This window comes from Amblyomma mixtum, chromosome 8 (assembly GCF_055824585.1).
Source record: "Amblyomma mixtum isolate Tamu chromosome 8, ASM5582458v1, whole genome shotgun sequence".
Taxonomy (NCBI): Eukaryota; Metazoa; Arthropoda; class Arachnida; order Ixodida; family Ixodidae; genus Amblyomma; species Amblyomma mixtum.
The window spans coordinates 141,447,728-141,465,791 of record NC_143019.1 but is presented as its reverse complement, the minus strand read 5'-3'; the positions used below and the strand labels follow the sequence as shown (position 1 = coordinate 141,465,791).

General features: G+C 45.3%; 1 protein-coding gene across 1 annotated transcript in view; it reads right to left on the bottom strand.

Annotated features, from left to right (window-relative positions):
- Positions 1-18,064, bottom strand: part of LOC149334658 (cytochrome P450 2J4-like) — a 145,602-nt gene that overhangs the window by 102,274 nt on the left and 25,264 nt on the right. The window contains exon 2 of the mRNA XM_089556298.1: positions 14,205-14,428. Within this exon, the coding sequence (XP_089412424.1) occupies positions 14,205-14,428 (224 nt within the window). The remainder of the gene's footprint in view (positions 1-14,204; positions 14,429-18,064) is intronic.

Here is an 18,064-nt window from a genome sequence, read left to right as displayed (position 1 = left end):
AAGTTTGAAGTTTATTTCAGTATTATGAGCACTGAGGACACGCAGACAAAAAGCCATACTTCGCTTGACGAGGTCCGCGCTCCGTTACAGGGCATACAGCATAACAGCTTAACAAATTACATTGCACCATGAGAATGCACAGACAAAAAATGCAGATCATTCTAACTGAGCGAACAACCAGCAATTATAGAGGCTAACACTAAGCATATAATGAGGCACTTATACAGTAGGTAAAGCGCGGGAATTTAACTGGGTTGGCAGTTTGTGCGACAACATTTGGTGTCCATAATTAGTGCGGGCTTTTGGCACCTGCCAGGGTACGTTCACTCGCAAAGAACGCACATGTTCTTTTGCACTCAAACCTGAAAGACATTGAAGGAATGGGTTACTGTGTTTAGTTGATGTTTGGTATCGTTTTAAAAGCGTATCTTCATTTAATGCAGTTACAGGTTTAAGATTTAATGACGGGAAAAGGGGTGCAGTATGGGCGTCGTACGGTTGATTGGCAATAAGACGCACCACTCGTTTTTGTACTTTATACAATTTGTCTACATTTGTTTTTGTTGTGGTACCCCACACCAGGTAACAATACCTTAGCTGGGACAAAAACAAAGATTTGTAAATTAACAGTTTAATGTTTTGAGGCAGAAAAAAACGTAACTTACACAAAATTCCAACTGTTCTAGAAAGCTTATTTAACACAGCTTCTACTTGCTCGCTCCATGACATGTGTTGCTCAGAAAGCACACCAAGGCTCTTAATTGTGCGAACAAGTTTTATATCGGTGGAACCAAGTTTTAAATATAGGTTGCTATCAATGACACGTTGTTTCGGCCGCAAAAGTACAGTTTTTGTTTTCACTGCATTTATGGTTAGAGAGTTTGTATTGCTCCAGGCGTGCAATTTTTCTAGCAACTGGTTTCCTCGACTCATTAGCTCGGACAAGGTAGTTCCTTTCAGAAATAGGCTCATATCATCGGCATAAATTACAAATTTAGAGGTATTGTCAATTTTCACGACATCATTAATATACAAATTGAATAACAAAGGACCTAATATGCTACCTTGCGGAACGCCTGCTCGAATAGATTTTATTTCAGATACTACACCATTTACTGCTACCAATTGGCCGCGGTGTTGAAAATATGACGATAGAAGGTCCAGGAATGTTCCTCGAAAACCATAACAGTTCAATTTAGCTAATAGAGTGTGACGGTTCAGTCAATCAAATGCCTTGGATTAATCGACAAATATGCCCAGGACATCCGTATGCGATTCGAACGAGTCTAAAATATATTCTTTTTGAGTTAGAAGGGCCGTTTCAGTAGAGCATCCGTTTCTGAAACCCCGAACTGAGAGGTTGTAATCAACTGGTGTATATTGGCAAAAGTGGTCATGCGACGGTGAAGTAACTTTTCTACACATTTCGAAAAAATTGGCAAAATGGAGATAGGACGGTAATTCGAGAAGTTATTTCTGTCACCTCCTTTAAACAGAACGGTCACTTTTGCTGCCTGGAGCCGTCTAGGAAAGGTTGCTTGTAAAAACATTAGGTTGATGATATGTTCTAGTACGAAAGAAATAATATGTACTGCATGCTTAATTGGCGATATTTGAAGATCATCAATGTCGGCACTTTTGCTGTTGCTTAATGACATGATAGTGGCACTGATTTCATGGGCAGTGGTGGGCATCAAAAATGCACTGTTACAAAGCATTTGTAAGTCATCGGTGCATTTTGCATCATGAGTACTATTTGCCAAAGAAACAAAATACTCATTGAAAGCATTAGCTAATTCTATGCCGTTTAATACTTCTCCATTTATGGAAATCGAGATTGGTGGAGCATTGGTGGAACCTCTGCCAAGGACACTGTTGAATGTTTTCCGTAAACGATCAGGTCTTTTAAGTGTATCTGCATTAAATAGATTATCTAAGTATTTTCTTTTGGCGTCTCGAAGAGAATTATTTAGCTTGTTTCTGTGAGCCTTAAAAGAGCGTAAGTCGTCTATGCTTTTGGTGTTAATGAAGCGGTGATAAAGCCTGTTTTTCTCGGGTATTGCATTCAGGTGTTCTTTCGTTATCCATGGTTTTCGTGCTTTGCGTGGCGATTTAATGGTCACGTACGGAAAACATCGGTCGTATACTCCCTTGAATATGTTTAGGAACGTATCATAGGCTTCTTCTGCATCAGTTGCTCTAAAAACACCCTCCCAATTTACGCGGCTTAGCTCGTCACTGAAGAGCTGCAGTGTGGTGGTATCTATTTTTCTGAAGGCTACATTTTGAAATGGTTTCTTGTTAAGTTGATTACCAGTGCTACGACTAGATAGGAGAAAAATGGGCAAATGATCGCTAATATGCGCGTTGATGATGCCTGCTGTGAGCTGATCGGTGGAAATGTTCGTGATAAATACATCAATTAGAGTCACTGTAGAAACCTGAATGCGCGTAGGTAAACATATAGCGTTAATGCAAGAACTTGCCTCCAGAATTCTACAAAGTTCTGTTTGTGTTTCTGATGTTCGCATGAAATTAATGTTCAAGTCGCCTCCTAGAATCAATATGTAATTTTTGTCATTGATTCAGTTCAAATATGTTTCAAGGAATGTGAAAAATTCAGGGATAGAACTATTGGGTGGACGGTACATTACGGAGTATACGTTAGCGCCACATTTAACTGTTAGTATTTCGTAGTCTACTGTTGATTGCGAAAATTCTTCAATCATTTTACACTGTAGGTTTTCCTTTATCAGCATCAACACGCCGCCTCCTTTCTTGTGGTGTCGGTTTAAAAAGTAAGGTATATAACCAGACACGATTAGTATTTCTAATTCATTGCGATACCAGGTTTCAGTTATCATTATGACATCCAAATTTCATCCAAGGGAATCAAGCAATAAGTGTATATCATCTTCTTTATTTCTAGCCGATTGTGCGTTTATGTGTACGAAAGAAAGGAAATTTTTTTCTGTTTTGTGATAACGCCACAAATTCATGTGGCAGAAGTGAACAGTTTTCCATCATGCTTAGAGACTACTTTTAAACAGCACAGCGATAGAAGGAGCAAAAGAGCGTTAAGCCCGGCTCTCGGCGCACACGGAGGCCGCTAACACACACAATGTTAACACACACACAGAAAGAGAAAATAAAAAATAAAAAAATGATGAAAAGTGGGGCCAAACAACTATGAAATGGTGACTGTAATTTGATAGAGCTTGGCGCAGTGCATGCGATTTCGAGACTTGCATGCACGCGCAGGTTAAATCATTATGAGATTACTGAGTTAAGTGGATGTCGGTGTAAGTAAATAACAAATGACAAGGGATATGTAGAAAAAGGAAATTGACATGGAAAAGATAAAATGGAGCACAACAGAATATACAAAAGTTAAATAATTAAAATAATACTAACAATACATGTGTGCGAAAAACGCGAAAGGTCTGCGGCCCGCGGAGCAGCCGCGTGGTCCCAATGATCTAGATGATAGATCAAAGGCGTCTATTTGGGATGGAACGTAGATGCTGGCAGGAGGCTGGACAAAAATGTACTCATGAAATAAACTGCTAGACTCCCTGCCATTTCAAAGTGTGGCTGCCGTTGTCACGAACAAGTTCCGGCATATTCCGTTAATAACGCTGTCCAAGGGCTATGAACGGCGAAATTTCCTGCGTTGGCTCCTTTAAGCAGGAAAGTCACCCGGGAGTAGCGTTCACGTCATAGGAGAACGTGCCGAACTTGTGAATGAGGTTTGAAGCCCTTTGTTCGCTGTAATAGATAGGTGTTAGGGAACCCGGACTGGAGAAGGATTACACGGATGTTTTCGAATCCTGTGGAGTGGCAGACGCAGGTGCCTGGAAAGGGGCAAGTTGGGTAAGGACATGGGCTTTAGGGTTGTTGAAGCGGAAACGAAATTTTGTCTTGGTCTGACCAATGTACTCCTCCCCACACACCTCGTATTAAAGTTTGTAAATAACATTGCTTGAATCACAGTCAAGGTCTTCATTGATGTGAAACACAAAGCAGTCAGGCTTGGATTTTGCCAGTTTGGTGTATGAAATGTGTCGGCATACTTTACAACGGGGTTTTCCGCATGGGTGGCATCTACCTCGGGTAGCGTTCTTTGTTTTCGCATTGACAAGCAAGTCTCTCAAGTTCTTGTCCCTGCGGTACACCGCTCGGGGTGGTTCCTTGAATACTAGTGACAAGCTATGACGGCTTAGTATGTTGTTTACCCTGGGAGCCGTTGCGGTCTAGATAAGGATTAGGTTTGTGTTGCTGTCTTTTTTCACCTTGTTCTCTGCCAAGATGGAAGAGCGGTCTAGGTTGCAACCGCGTTGAATCGCGTTATCTACAATTTCCCCTGGGTATTTCTGTCGTGACAAAGCGGCCTTGAGAGTCCCCGTATGCCGGTCAAATTCCTGTGTTGTAGAACATAATCTTAGGTATCTGTGTGCCTGAGAATATGCAATACTTGTTTTGCAGTGCTTCGGGTGTCTACTTTGAAAATGGAGACTCTGCTGTCTATCCGTGGGCTTTCTGTATAGGGTAGTCGAAAGGCAGTTAGCGTCTACAGAAATTTCCACGTCGAGAAAATTAATCTTTGAGTCGGAGATACAGGGGGTAAACCTGATGGAGGGATGCAGGGTATTAAAGTGCGCAATGAAGTCCAGCAGGCTCCCTTCATCATGCTCCCTTACAAGAAAGATGTCCTCTAGAAAACGCTTGTTGAAAAGTGTATTTTTTTTTTGCTTTTCCTCAAGGAAGGGAATTTCTAGTTACGCCATAAAGATGCTGGCATAGCTAGGTGCCATTTTTGTGCCCATCGCAGTACCGCTTATTGGTAGGTAGTGCTCGCCATAAAACTCAAAATTGTTGGAAGTAGGACCAGTTCAAGAAGGACGGAAAGGGTTCCACCGTCCAAATCAAACGAAGAGTTTTAGCTTTCGAAGGCTGCCAGGTTCCTGATATGCCGTCTGCGTGTGGGATATTTTTATACAGGAGCAAACATCCATAGTCGCCAGAAGGTCTCCTGTGGGGATGGTCAAGTTTGAAATCCTCCGAAGGAAATGGTTTTCAAACTTCAAAAGATTTCAAACTTGACCATCTCCAACAACGTACTAAGCCGTCATATTAATTTAATCAGACAGAGTAATAGGTTGCCACTAATAATCAAGGAACCACCCCGCGTGGTGTACCGCAGGGACAAGAACTTGAGAGACTTGCTTGTCGATGCGAAAACAAAGAAGAACGCTACCCGAGGTGGATGCCACCCATGCGGAAAACCCCGTTGCAAAGTATGTCCACACATTTCAGACACCAAACTGGCAAAATCCAAGTCCGATAGTTTTGTGTTTCACATAAATGAAGACCTCGACTGCGATTCAATCAATGTTGTTTACAAGATTAATGCGAGGTGTGTGGGGAGGAGTACAGTGGTCAGAACAAGACAAAATTTCGTTTCCGCTTCAACAACCCTAAAGCCCATGTCCTTACCCACTTGCCCCTTTCCAGGCACCTGCGTCTGCCACTCCACAGTATTCGAAAACATCCGTGTAATCCTTCTCCAGTCTGGGTTCCCTAACACCTATCTATTGCAGCGAACAGAGGGAATCAAACTTCATTCACAAGTTCGGCACGTTCTCCTATGATATGAACGCTACTCCCGGGTGACTTTCCTGCTTAAAGGAGCCAACGTAGGAAATTTCGCCGGTCATAGGCCTTGGACAGCGTTATTATCGGAATATGCCGGAACTTGTTCGTGACAACGGCAGCCACACGTTGAAATGGCAGGGAATCTAGCATTTTATTCCATGAGTACTTTTTTGTCCAACCTCCTGCCGGCACCCACGTTCCGTCGCAATAGACAATGTTGATCTATCATCTAGACCACTGGGACAGCGCGGCTGCTCCGCGGGCCGCAGACCTTAAGCGTATTTCGCCCACATGTATTATTATTTTTAATTTCTTAACTTTTGTATATTTCTTGTGCTCCATTTTATCTTTTCCATGCCAATTTCATTTTTCTACGTATCCCTTGTCATTTGTACATTGTCCTTGTCATTGTCATTTGATATCATTGTGATTGTCATTTTCCACATATCTGAGGCTAAAAAACAGCGCAAACGAGGACGAAGCAGAGAGAGGGACACGACGCTGACTAACAACCAAGTTTTATTGCACGTTCACAGGTTAAATACCTCTCGTTCGTGCAAAAAAGGAAGGAGAAAGAAGAAAAAAAAAGAGAAAGAGGGAAGGTGTGATAGACGAAAAACCACGTGGCATGAGATTATGCATTCATACATAGAAAATTAATTTCGCTGTCGCGAAGTGAAATAGAAGGGATGCTGACGCACTCTTCACCATTTTGCACTCTTCACCCTTTTGAAGTACCTTTCTACATATCCTTTGTCAAAAAAACTCCCCAAGGGCGGATTTTTTCTACGATTCCTCCATCTGTAGTGTTAGATGGGAAATAAACTTTCACTTGACTTGACTTTGTTATTTACTTAGGTTTTTAGGTATTTACTTACACCAACATCGACTTAACTCGATAATCTCAGAATGATTTAACCTGCGTGTGCATGGAATCTCGAAACCACATGCACTGTGTAACGGACACGTGTCGTGTTTGTATCAGTGCCGCACATCAATGATTGCATCGCGCCGATGCGCAACAGTAATGCGCAGTAGGCACAGCGCTCTCGCTCATGCCTATAAAAGCTGTGCCTTCAATAAACAGTGGCGCATTCTTGCACTGACCATGCTGCTGTAAGCGTCGTCCCTCCGGCTGGTTACATGGTGTCAGAAGTGGCCCTTTGAGGCCAATGGAAATCGACCCTACGTCCGGCGTCCTATGGACCTGCTGAAGACACCAGAGCCATTGCGGCTGACTGGTAACGTAACAGAAAACTGGAAGCATTTTAAGCAGAAATTCGAGTTATTTCTGCAGGCGACAGAGACTAAGGACCAGCCCAAATCGGAAGCATCCAAGGCGGCACTCCTGTTGAGCCTTGCTGGCGACGACGCTTTGGACGTCTTCAACAACTTCCAGTTTGGCGACAATGAAGACAAGACGAACTACAACACCTTGGTGAGCAAGTTTGATGCTTATTGTGCCGAAGTTAGCAATGAAGTACATGAAAGATACGTATTCCGTTCAAGAAAGCAAGCGGAGGGAGAACCTTTTGAAAAATTTGTTCGTGACTTGAAAAAGCAAGCGGCACAGTGTAACTTTGGCACGCTGCAAGAATCGATGATAAGGGACCAGATTGTATTTGGCACGTGCAATCCTCGACTACGTGAGAAGATGCTGCGGGACAACCAGCTGACGTTGAAAAAAGCAGAGGAAATGTGCAGAGCAGCAGAGACGCTAGCACAGCGGAATGAAGTTTGGCACAGAGGGGACGACAGTGTCGACGCGATTTAGAGGCGCGCGGCTCCCTCGAAAGAGGGGCAAGAAGCAAAAAAACAGTTTCGTTGTCATAAGTGCAACCGCTGGCACAAACCTAAGTAATGCCCAGCTTTTGGAAATAAGTGTCATTTGTGTCACAAGCTGAACCATTTCGCAAGCGCCTGTGCGTCAGCCGGGGTCAGTGAAGTGCGAGAACAGCAAGACGAGGACTTTGACATCCTAGAAGTCACCACGGCAAAACGCGAGAGGGATTGGATGGTCGAGGCTCAAGTTCGTAACTGTGCGATCCGTTTTAAAGTGGACACCGTATCGCAAGCAAGCTTGTTTCCCATGTCCATTTACCAAAAACTGAGGGGAGCGGAGGAACTGAAGCCGACTAATTCGGTTCTGCGGGCGTATAACGGAGGCATCATAACGTGTTTTGGAACGTGTACGCTTGAAGTCCGTCTTGGGAACACTTCTGCCACAGTGAAGTTCTTTGTGGTGAAAAATGGGCGTCAAGCCATACTTGGGCTAGAAGCGAGTGAAGCTCTGGGGCTAGTCCAGCGTAGGGTATGTGCCGTAGACAAGACCGCAACTGATGACCTTCTGAAAAATTTCGGGCACATCTTCCAGGGCCTCGGTTGTTTGCAGCAGGCGTACAGTATGGTCTTGTCACCTGAAGCGATACCAGTAGTGCAACCAGCGCGACGAGTTCTGGTGACGCTAGAAGAACCCCTTAAAAAAGAACTCGACCGAATGGTACGTGCTGGCATCATTGTGAGGGTGAACGAACCTACCGACTGGGTCAGCCCCCTAGTTTTTGCAAAGAAGAAAGATGGCACCCTAAGGGTGTGTATGGATCCCAGGGCTATCAATAAGTTCATAAAGAGGCAGCATTTCCCGCTTCCTAGGCGAGAAGGTTTGGAAGCCCGTTTAACAAATGCCCAGTACTTCAGCTGCCTTGATGCGAACTCGGGCTATCATCAGATACCGCTTGATGAGCGGACTTCGAGGATCTGCACTTTTTCTTCACCGTTCGGGAGATACCGTTTTCTCCGGCTACCCTTTGGCATTTCTTCCGCACCAGAGGTATTTCAACAAAGTATGAGCCAAGTCTTTGATGGCCTACCCGGCGTACTGGTATATGTTGACGATATTTTAGTGTGGGGTTCCAGTAGCCAAGAACACGATGAGCGGTTGATAGCAGCGCTAAAAGCCGCCGCGAAAGCCGGCTTGACTTTCAACATCCAGAAGTGTAAGTTTAGGGTTAAAGAAGTCAGATTCCTTGGCGATATCATAGGCCGAACGGGCATATCGCCTGACCCTAAGCTGATCAAAAACTTGGTGAATATACCAACACCAACGTCCAAGAGTGACGTCCAGCGAATGCTGGGTGTACTCAATTACTTTAGTAAGTTTGTGCCACGCCTGTCCGAGCGAACAACGCTTCTAGGTGAGCTTATCAAGACGCGCTCAGAATTTCAATGGACAGATAACCATGCGCAGGAGTGGAAAAAACTAACACAAATCCTGACCACCGCCCCCCTTCTCGCAATCTTTGATCCGCAGCGAAAAACCAAGATTACCTGTGACGCTTCAAAAGACGGCGTTGGTGCAGCTTTACTGCAAGACTACAGTGGTGAGTGGAGGCCCGTAGGATACGCATCTCGTGTTTTAACGCAAGCCGAGAAGAATTATGCCCAAATTGAGAAAGAGGCACTTGGAATATGTTTTAGCTGCGAAAGGTTTCACGAGTTCGTGTACGGTAGAAACGTGCTTATCGAAACGGACCACAAACCGCTGGTAGCGATAGCACGAAAAGAAATTTCTGACATGCCACCACGAGTGCAACGATTTTTTTTTGCGTGTGCTAAAGTACGACTTTCTTTTGCAGTACATTCCAGGAAAACATCTGGTTCTCGCTGACATGTTGTCACGGTCAATAAAGGATCAGGGCGAAGAAAAACGTTGTACAACACACGACGTTGACGTTCACGCCGTCCAGGCCTTGGGCTACATGGTCACCGCCGAAACGCTGCGGTCGCTACAGCTGGAAACTGCACGGGACTGCTACCTCCAGACTGTGATAGCATGCTTGGTGGACGGGCAGCCAGTGACAGGTGAACTCAAGCCATTTTCGCACGAACTCTCTGTCGTTAATGGAGTAGTGCTGAAAGGCACCAAAGTCGTCATACCGAAAAGTATGCGACGAATAATGCTGGAAAGAATTCATGCAGGCCACCTTGGGATGCAAAAATGTAAGGAGAGGGCTCGGAAACTTATTTTTTGGCCTGGTCTGAATGGCGACATCACTGCCCGTGTGGACAGCTGTGCAACGTGCAAAAATACGCGTTCAGGCAGCCACAAGAACCCTTGCTAATGCGACCCGTTCCATAATGTGCTTGGTACAGGGTTGGAGTAGATATCTTTTCCTATTCGGGCAAGTCGTACGTGGTTGCGTATGATGCATTTTCAAATTTTCCCGAGGTCGACACGCTCGACAACACAACTGCGGAAACCACGATCGCAGCCCTTAGCGCCATGTTCGCCCGGTATGGTATACCAGTGGAAGTATGCACGGATAACGGACCCCAGTTCTCGAGCCATGAATTTGCCACGTTTGCCAGAGCATATGACTTTCATCATATAACATCGAGCCCCCGTTATCCGCAGTCGAACGGCTTGGCGGAAAAAGGAGTGCAGACCGTGAAGCGGATCCTGAAAAAGACCCTCGAGGCCCGGGAGGACTTCTGGCTTGGTCTTCTTGCATATTGCTCTACACCACTGGAAGATGGGCATTCTCCGGGTGAGCTTCTTCAGAGAAGGCGACTTCGTTCTAACCTTCCCGACTTCGGCGAGGTGGCTCGTACTAAAGTAAGGAAACGCCACCAAGCCTGGGCTGGAAAGCCTTTGGCAGCACTACACAGAGGCTCAACGGTGCGACTTCAGGATGCTGCTGGTTGGTCGCGTAAAGCGAAGGTCGTTGCTGAAAGCGCTCCACGATCCTACTTGGTACAAACCAAACATCAACGTATGCTGCGGCGGAACTGCCGGCATCTGCTTAGGACGGCGGAGCAGTACACCAGTGACAGCGACGACGACACTTGTTCGGGTTCCCACCCCCGTACACAGCATCCTACGACACCAGCTGAATCAGGTGCACAATCCTCTAGAGTGACCTCTGCTACAAACGGTGAGGAATCGTCTCGACCAGCAAGTGGATACAATTCTCCGTCGAGCATCTTATCGTCGCCCACCGTGAGAAGATCAACTCGGACCTCCCGGCGCCCACAGAGGCTACGCTATGACGAACACTTTAATCAAGTGCCCTAACTGTGGCTGTTATATTGAAGTGTCTCATTTTGTTCTTTCCCGAGGGAGGATGTAACGGACACGTGTCGTGTTTGTATCAGTGCCGCACATCAGTGATTGCATCGCGCCGATGCGCAACAGTAATGCGCAGTAGGTACAGCGCTCTCGCTCGTGCCTATAAAAGCTGTGCCTTCAATAAACAGTGGCCCATTCTTGCACTGACCATGCTGCTATAAGCGTCGTCCCTCCGGCTGGTTACACACTGCGCCAAGCTTTATCAAATTACAGTCACCATGCCATATTTGTTTGGCGCCACATTTCATCAATAGTTTTCTTTTTTCTTTTTTTCCCTTTTTTTTCTCTTTCTGTGTGTGTGTTAACATTTTTTGTGTTATATATTCTTTAAATATTTTTTTGGTTAATTTTTTTCTGCTCTTCCCTCCTTGTGTTTTGCTCCCCAAATTCATTTTCTCCTTCCCATTACGCGCTCGGGCTAGCTCAGTATTTTAGCCGACGGATGCTGCTTTTTCACGGTAAGCGCTCTGCGGGACAAGGGTTGACACAGCCTAGTATATTTATGGGAAGAAGAGTGTCAGGATGTTGTGTAGAAAAGCCCGACAGGAGAGCAAAGCGAAGAAATGAAGCAAAGATACGCAGAGGGCACAGTGGCAAGTTGCTGCTGCGGCGGTTAACAAGTGAGTGGTGGCCGTCTCTCGAACGCGTCCCCTGCAAGCGTCTCAGGGTACCTGGCACGGACCGCCCGCTCGGACCAAATCCACCTAGGCTAGACAAGGCCTGCTCACTCCTCCTCCCCACAGGGGCCGATACGTCACACTACTTGCCCGACCGCGAAAGGATTTGCCGCGAACGAGGGTGAGACTTCTGTGAAACGCAGGCGGATGCAACACAGGAGCATGGCACCTGGGAGGCGACGCGGGTGGATCGTGTCACTATGGTTAGGTTAGGCAGAGAACGGGCTGACATTTCTCTTTTCCGGCTTCTTGGTTTTCGAGCTGCAGGTCGTCAAACTTCACTTGTGCGCGTTGAAACCATGATGTGATGCTGATGCAATACACACTATTTTTGTAGCCGCACCAACATAGGCAGGTGCTGTGTCCTTGGGCGCCAGCGAAATTACGACGGTGGCCAAAAAGTTAGGGTGCTTGGCTTTCCCAAGGATGAAACTCCCAGAAAACTTTGATGACAGTAGTTCTGCAAGAATTTTACGCCAACCATGCGTTCCAGGGTAACTGCAATTTATCCGCGCTATTGATTGCTTATCTTGTGTTCTATAAAACCCAACACTAAACAAAAACTTTAGTTGTTGAATAGTGACTTCGAGAGAACTGGATGGTGTAACAATTAAGCTTACTCATACAGTTATACGAACTCCATTTCTATGAGCAAGACTTCATCCCAAGCTCTAACATGATGATAAACAAACCGGAAGAACCACACAGCTCGAGCGCTGTGGTGTTCAACTTCAAAAGGACGCAGTGCGTTTGGTGCTCCCCAAATGCGGATCGTACCTTTCTTCTACACCTTCATGTCGCGAGTGCACAGCGAAAAAGAGAGCACGTTGGGAAAATGACGCTATCCAGGAAGCCATCAACAATTCTATCAAGGCAAGCGAGGCATAACAACCCATAAATTCAGTGTCTACGTTTGAAGTATTGCAAATCAAGCAAGTCAACATTTGTGACACCAAGCTTCGGACAGTCACTGCGAACGTAAAGTCCATCATGTTTCTTAGTTTAGAAACTCAGCCGTCTCCACATGTGAAATTGGCTGTCACAGTCCTTCCGGATCTGAAAATATCTTTCACTATAGGCATGGTGTGGCGGCACTTGAAGAATGACGCAATTTAGGACAGCAATCGGAAGGTGGCTGACAGGAAGCTAAAAAAAATTAAACAATCGAAATATTGTAATGCGAAGCACCGAGAGCAATACAATGTCCCATAGCCTTCATGTTACTGCATTCCATGACTTCATTCATTTTGTTTATTTCAATGTTTAGCACATCATCCGCTTTCGAAAATGAAAAAGAAAAACATGCGTTTATTTAAAAAGCAGTACAATGCCTGAGATGCGGCTAGATATTGGATTTCATGCTTTGCACTGCATTTTACTGCTATGCTGTCTAGGAAATAATATTTTTATGATAATATGAACTAATTACGTTGAACTGAAGAGCAGGAACTGTAGCAATGCAATGCTACAGCCGTAACCACGAAGCCACCGCGGCGGGTAATACACCTAAATAGGTTGCCGCTTCGAATCCCTGCCGCGAGCTGGACTCGAACTAGTAAGTTTATGCTGAACGAAACGCGAAATCGTATGCAACCACCCCGCACATTCTCAATCCGACAACCGCATCCAAGATAGAACTCAGTCCCTACCTACTCGGTACGCGGGGAACCCCCCAAGGCGCGGTACTTTCCCCGCTGCTCTTCAATCTGGCTATGATGCACCTGCCGGCCCAGCTGGGTGGTGTCGCCGGCATGCAGCGCGTTATGTACGCCGATGTCCTCACCCTGTAGGCCACGCAGGGCAGCATAGGGGACATTGAAACCAGCCTGCAAACAGCGGCGACGATAGTTGACCGCCACGTCCGCCGCTGCGGTCTTCAATTTTAGCCTCAGAAATAGGAATTTGTACACCTCCTATTTGTACACCTCCTAAAGTGCACAACTCAGATATTTCTCTCTTGAGAGTGGTTCCATACGGGAAACTGACGAGATGCGTGTTCTCGGGCTCTACATCCACGAACACAGACGCCCAGGCACTACTTTGGCCAAATCCGTAACTCGGCGGACCAGGTGGCCCGCATGGTCCGCCGTGTTTCCGACAAATTCTGGGGTCCACGAAGTAAGCATGCCTTGCGTCTGGCAAACGCCTACGTATATAGTCGAATTGTCTATCCGACTCCTCTTTTCCTCTTACGGAAACAAGAGGAGGATGCGCTTGAGGTCATCCTTCGCAAAATTATTAAGCATGCCCTGGACCTCCCCATCACTACTTCAAACTCCTTGCCAGCGCTGCAACACCTTTCGCAATGCAGTCTTAAAAGGAAAGCTTAAGCATCCTACAATTCTTTCCCCAAAGGTTCTCAATTCACCAATGCCTAGACCTTCGCTCGCCCTCTTCCCAGTGACATGCACCCTGTCTGCGATGGTGGAAAGGGAATATTCCAAACGTTAATTTTAATGCCGCTTGAAGTAACACGCACTGAAGAGCTACCGTATATTCTAAACTCCTTGAATTTGTTGAGGATTTGCGGGGTCGGAGCGGAGCACCAGAGAGAGACGACCAGCGTGGCAGGCTTCTAGTTCCGAACTGCCCGTGCCGGGCGTGCGCCCCCAGCACGCGCTGTCCATCTTTATTTTCTTCTAGCGCGCTCTGTAACGCCGATCTCAGCGCCGGCGCTTTATAGCGTCGCCGGGCGCTATAAACTGGCGCTATAACGGGCGCTTTTAGCGGTGCGTTGTACTTACCGGAGCACCGGACCGTACTGCTTGGCCCAACGGATGCAGTCGCTGAAGTAGAATCCGCGCTTGACGGAGAGAAGGTTTCCAATGAACGGCACACCAGGCGGCCCGGGAGGTAGGCGTCTGCTTCCACTTCGAAAGTAGCCAGCAGCCAGCGTCACGACCGCCAAGAGGAGCGCGACCGCGGTCAGGACAGTGGGTTCGCCGAGCACAGCGGACTGCAGCCACTCCTGCACACACCGAAAGAGATCAGCTGCCAGTGCTCAAGCATTTCGCATTAGCGGCAGCAAAAATTCGTGTCGCACGAGCTGAGATTCTCTGATAAAAATAACCTGAGCCTTTTAGAGATAAGTCACTCGCTACAGGCTAGCCTCACTTTTCAGGAGGGCGGCCTCTTTGTAACCATTACTAAACGTTGGCTTCGCGGCAGTGCCTCAATTTCAATGACTCCTTCAGACATTCGAGTTCGGTGGAAGCATTCCGGTGTTTGCTTTTTCATGAAACTTTATTGTGTGCTTTTACACGGTTCTCATGTATTACACATCACTTCGCTTTCCCTTTGAAATTTGCTCGTGGCGGTCATTTTAATACCTGTGAGTAGCGAACACAAAACCTTCTACTACTTTCCTCCTGTTTACAATGTAAACAAAGCTACCATGGCAAGCGGTTATTACAGACTACTGAACGCATCGGAAAGCAATCACGCTTGTACAATTCTGAAAGGAAAGAGACTAATGAATAAATGAGAGGCCTGCCTTATTCTGAAAAGTATAGTGTTAGTTAGTTAGTTAGTTAGTTAGTTAGTTAGTTAGTTAGTTAGTTAGTTAGTTAGTTAGTTAGTTATATTGATTTTTATGGCGCAAAAGCAACTGAGGCTATGCTGCGCCAAACACAAGGTTAGAGTTTTTGTTAATGGTGAAGCTTTTTTTAAAAAATACTTAGAGTTTGTTTAAAAAGTTGGCTTCCTTGAGAAACCTAAAAATACATGAAATGTCAACCAGTGCTTGATCACCTAAGAGTAGCATGGGGTGTAATGGGATGCTTTCCCTGTAAAATGTTGTGAAATATTTCTTTCTTAGTTCTTCTAGTTTTATGCATGAAATTAAAATGTGGTTCACTGTGAGTTCAGCACCACACATTTCACAGAGAGGTTTGTTTTGTTTGGCTAGCAGAAAGTTGTGCGTGAGGTGGGTGTGTCCAATGCGGAGCCGACATAAAATAACTTCGGTAAAACGTTCTTGATGCCTACATGATTGCCATTCCCCTAAAATTGGCTTCACAGAATGTAATTTGTTGTTTACGTGATCTTGCCATGCGGCCTGCCACTTATTTCTGAGTTTACTGTTGATAAACTTTAAGCAATCCCTGTGCGGTATGTCCACTTGCTTTATTTGGCCATTCCGGGCTTGTGCAGCGCATACATCTGCTTTCTCATTACCTACGATTCCAACATGGCTAGGAACCCAGCAGAATTTAATGTTATGTTTTTGTTTTGTGATTTTAACGATGTTATGTATGATGTTACCTATTATGGGTTCAGCAGCATTTCTGGAGTGCAGTGCTTTGAGCATACTCAGGGAATCGGTGTAAATTATGCTATTTTTGATATTCTCTCTTACTATTTTTTCCACAGCTACAAAGATGGCATTGTTATGCCATCTTTGTTATGCCATCAGCAGTAAAAACCGATGCGCATTCTGGTAGTCGCATTATCTGTTTGTTTTTTCTTTGGATTACTGCACTTCCAACGTGACTTTCTGTTTTTGAGCCATCGGTATAAAATTCAATGTAAGTGTCATACTTTTCTTGTAGTGCAAAGAATTCCTGTAATATGTACTCATTTGGCGTTTGCTTTTTATCTAAATGTGTCATTGTGAGGTCACATACTGAAGGCAGGCTGTACCATGGTGGTAAATATTCATTCCTTTGTGCAATATTCGGTAGGGCATCTAGTACTGTTAGCTCTTCACATTTATCTTCAAAGCGCAGCAGTAATGGTCTGATAGAATGTGGTTTGTTGATGAATAATCTTTTAGATGGGCACTTGGTGACAACTGGATGGCAGAGATGTTTCGGAAGAGAACGGATTTTTAAGACATATGAGCATGTAAGGGCAATTCTTCGATCCTCAAGAGCGGCTTCATTAGTTTCGACGTAAAGGCTGGCTACTGGTGATGTTCTGTATGCTCCAGATGATAGGAGCAGACCAAGATTATGAATGGGGTCTAATCTTTTTAAGTAGGATGCTCTTGCCGAACCATATATTATGCACCCGTAGTCCAGCTTGGAGCGCACCAGAGAGCGATATATTTGTAAAAGGCTTGCTCTATCGGACCCCCACCGCTTCCGTGAGAGCACTTTTAAGATACTGAGGGCTTGAGAAGCTTTCTTTTTAAGGTTGTTGATGTGTGGTAGAAATGTGAGTTTCTTGTCGAAAGTTACGCCTAAAAATTTGTGTTCTTGTTTAATTGGTAGCGCAGTGTGATTCAAGTATAGATTGGGATCGACCTGTAGGCCTCGTCGCAATAAAAAAAGAACAGCTACTGTTTTTCGAGGAGAAAATTTAAACCCATTTCTGTCTGCCCAAGCACCTAGTTTATTTAGTGTGATTTGTATTTGTCTCTCACAGGTTGATATGCTAGAGGACGTGCATGCTATTTGTAGGTCATCTACATAAACTGAATACATTATGGACTTGGGTATTACTTTAGCTAAGGAATTCATTTTTACTATGAAGAGTGTCGTGCTTAGAATGCACCCCTGGGGTACGCCGTTCTCTTGGGTGAAAGTCATGGAGAGAGTTGCTCCTAGGCGGACTCGGAATGTGCGGTTAGCCAGGAAGTCGTTCAAGCAGTTCAACATCCTGCCGCGGATACCTAGCTCTGCTAGGTCACGGAGGATGCCGAACTTCCACGTAGTATCGTAGGCCTTCTCCAAGTCGAAGAAGACCCCAATACAGTGCTGCTTGTGGATGAACGCCTCCCGGATGGTGTTTTCTAGACGGACAAGGTGATCTGTGGTCGAGCATGCTTTTTTAAACCCACATTGGTGTGTATCTAATAGTTGCCGAGATTCAAGTATGAAGGTCAATCTAATGTTTATTACACTTTCGAAAGATTTAGCAATGCAGCTGGTGAGGGCTATTGGTCTGTAACTGCTAGGACTTGTTGGTGGTTTTCCGGGTTTGAGAAAAGGTATTATGACTGCTTTTTTCCACTCGTCAGGTATATTTCCACTTATCCAGATTTTATTAAAGAATTTTAACAGTGCCTCTACAGCAGCCTCGGAGAGATGTGCAAGCATAGCGTAATGCACGTTGTCTGGTCCCGGTGCTGTCTTTTTGCCAGAAGATAGTACCTTATTTAATTCTTGTAGTGTGAGAGGCTGGTTATAATCCTCATGAACACCTGCTGCAGATGGAAATTTTTGTTTTTCAGCTATTGCTTTGTGTTTCTGAAATGTGTTTGTGTAGTTGGATGAGCTTGAGATCTCAGCAAAATGCTCGCCCAGTATGTTGGCCTGTTCTTCTAAAGATGTTTGTGTCCCGGGTGCTGTCAAGAGAGGAAGTGTGAAAGGGGTATGGTCACCAGTAAATTTACGAACTTTTTCCCACATTTTCTTTGATGTTATTGAACTATTTATTGAGGAGACATATTTCTGCCAAGAGGTTTTCTCTGCATTTCTTCGCACATACCGCGCTCTGGCTTTTGCCTTCTTAAAGGTGAGTAGGTTCTCTGCAGTGGGATATCGACGCAGAGCGCTCCAGGCTTTCTTTTGTTGTTTTTTTGCTAATGTGCATTATTTTGTCCACCACACTTTGTGTTTCTTTTGTGCAAGTCCTGTTGTTTGTGGTATAGCGAGTGTTG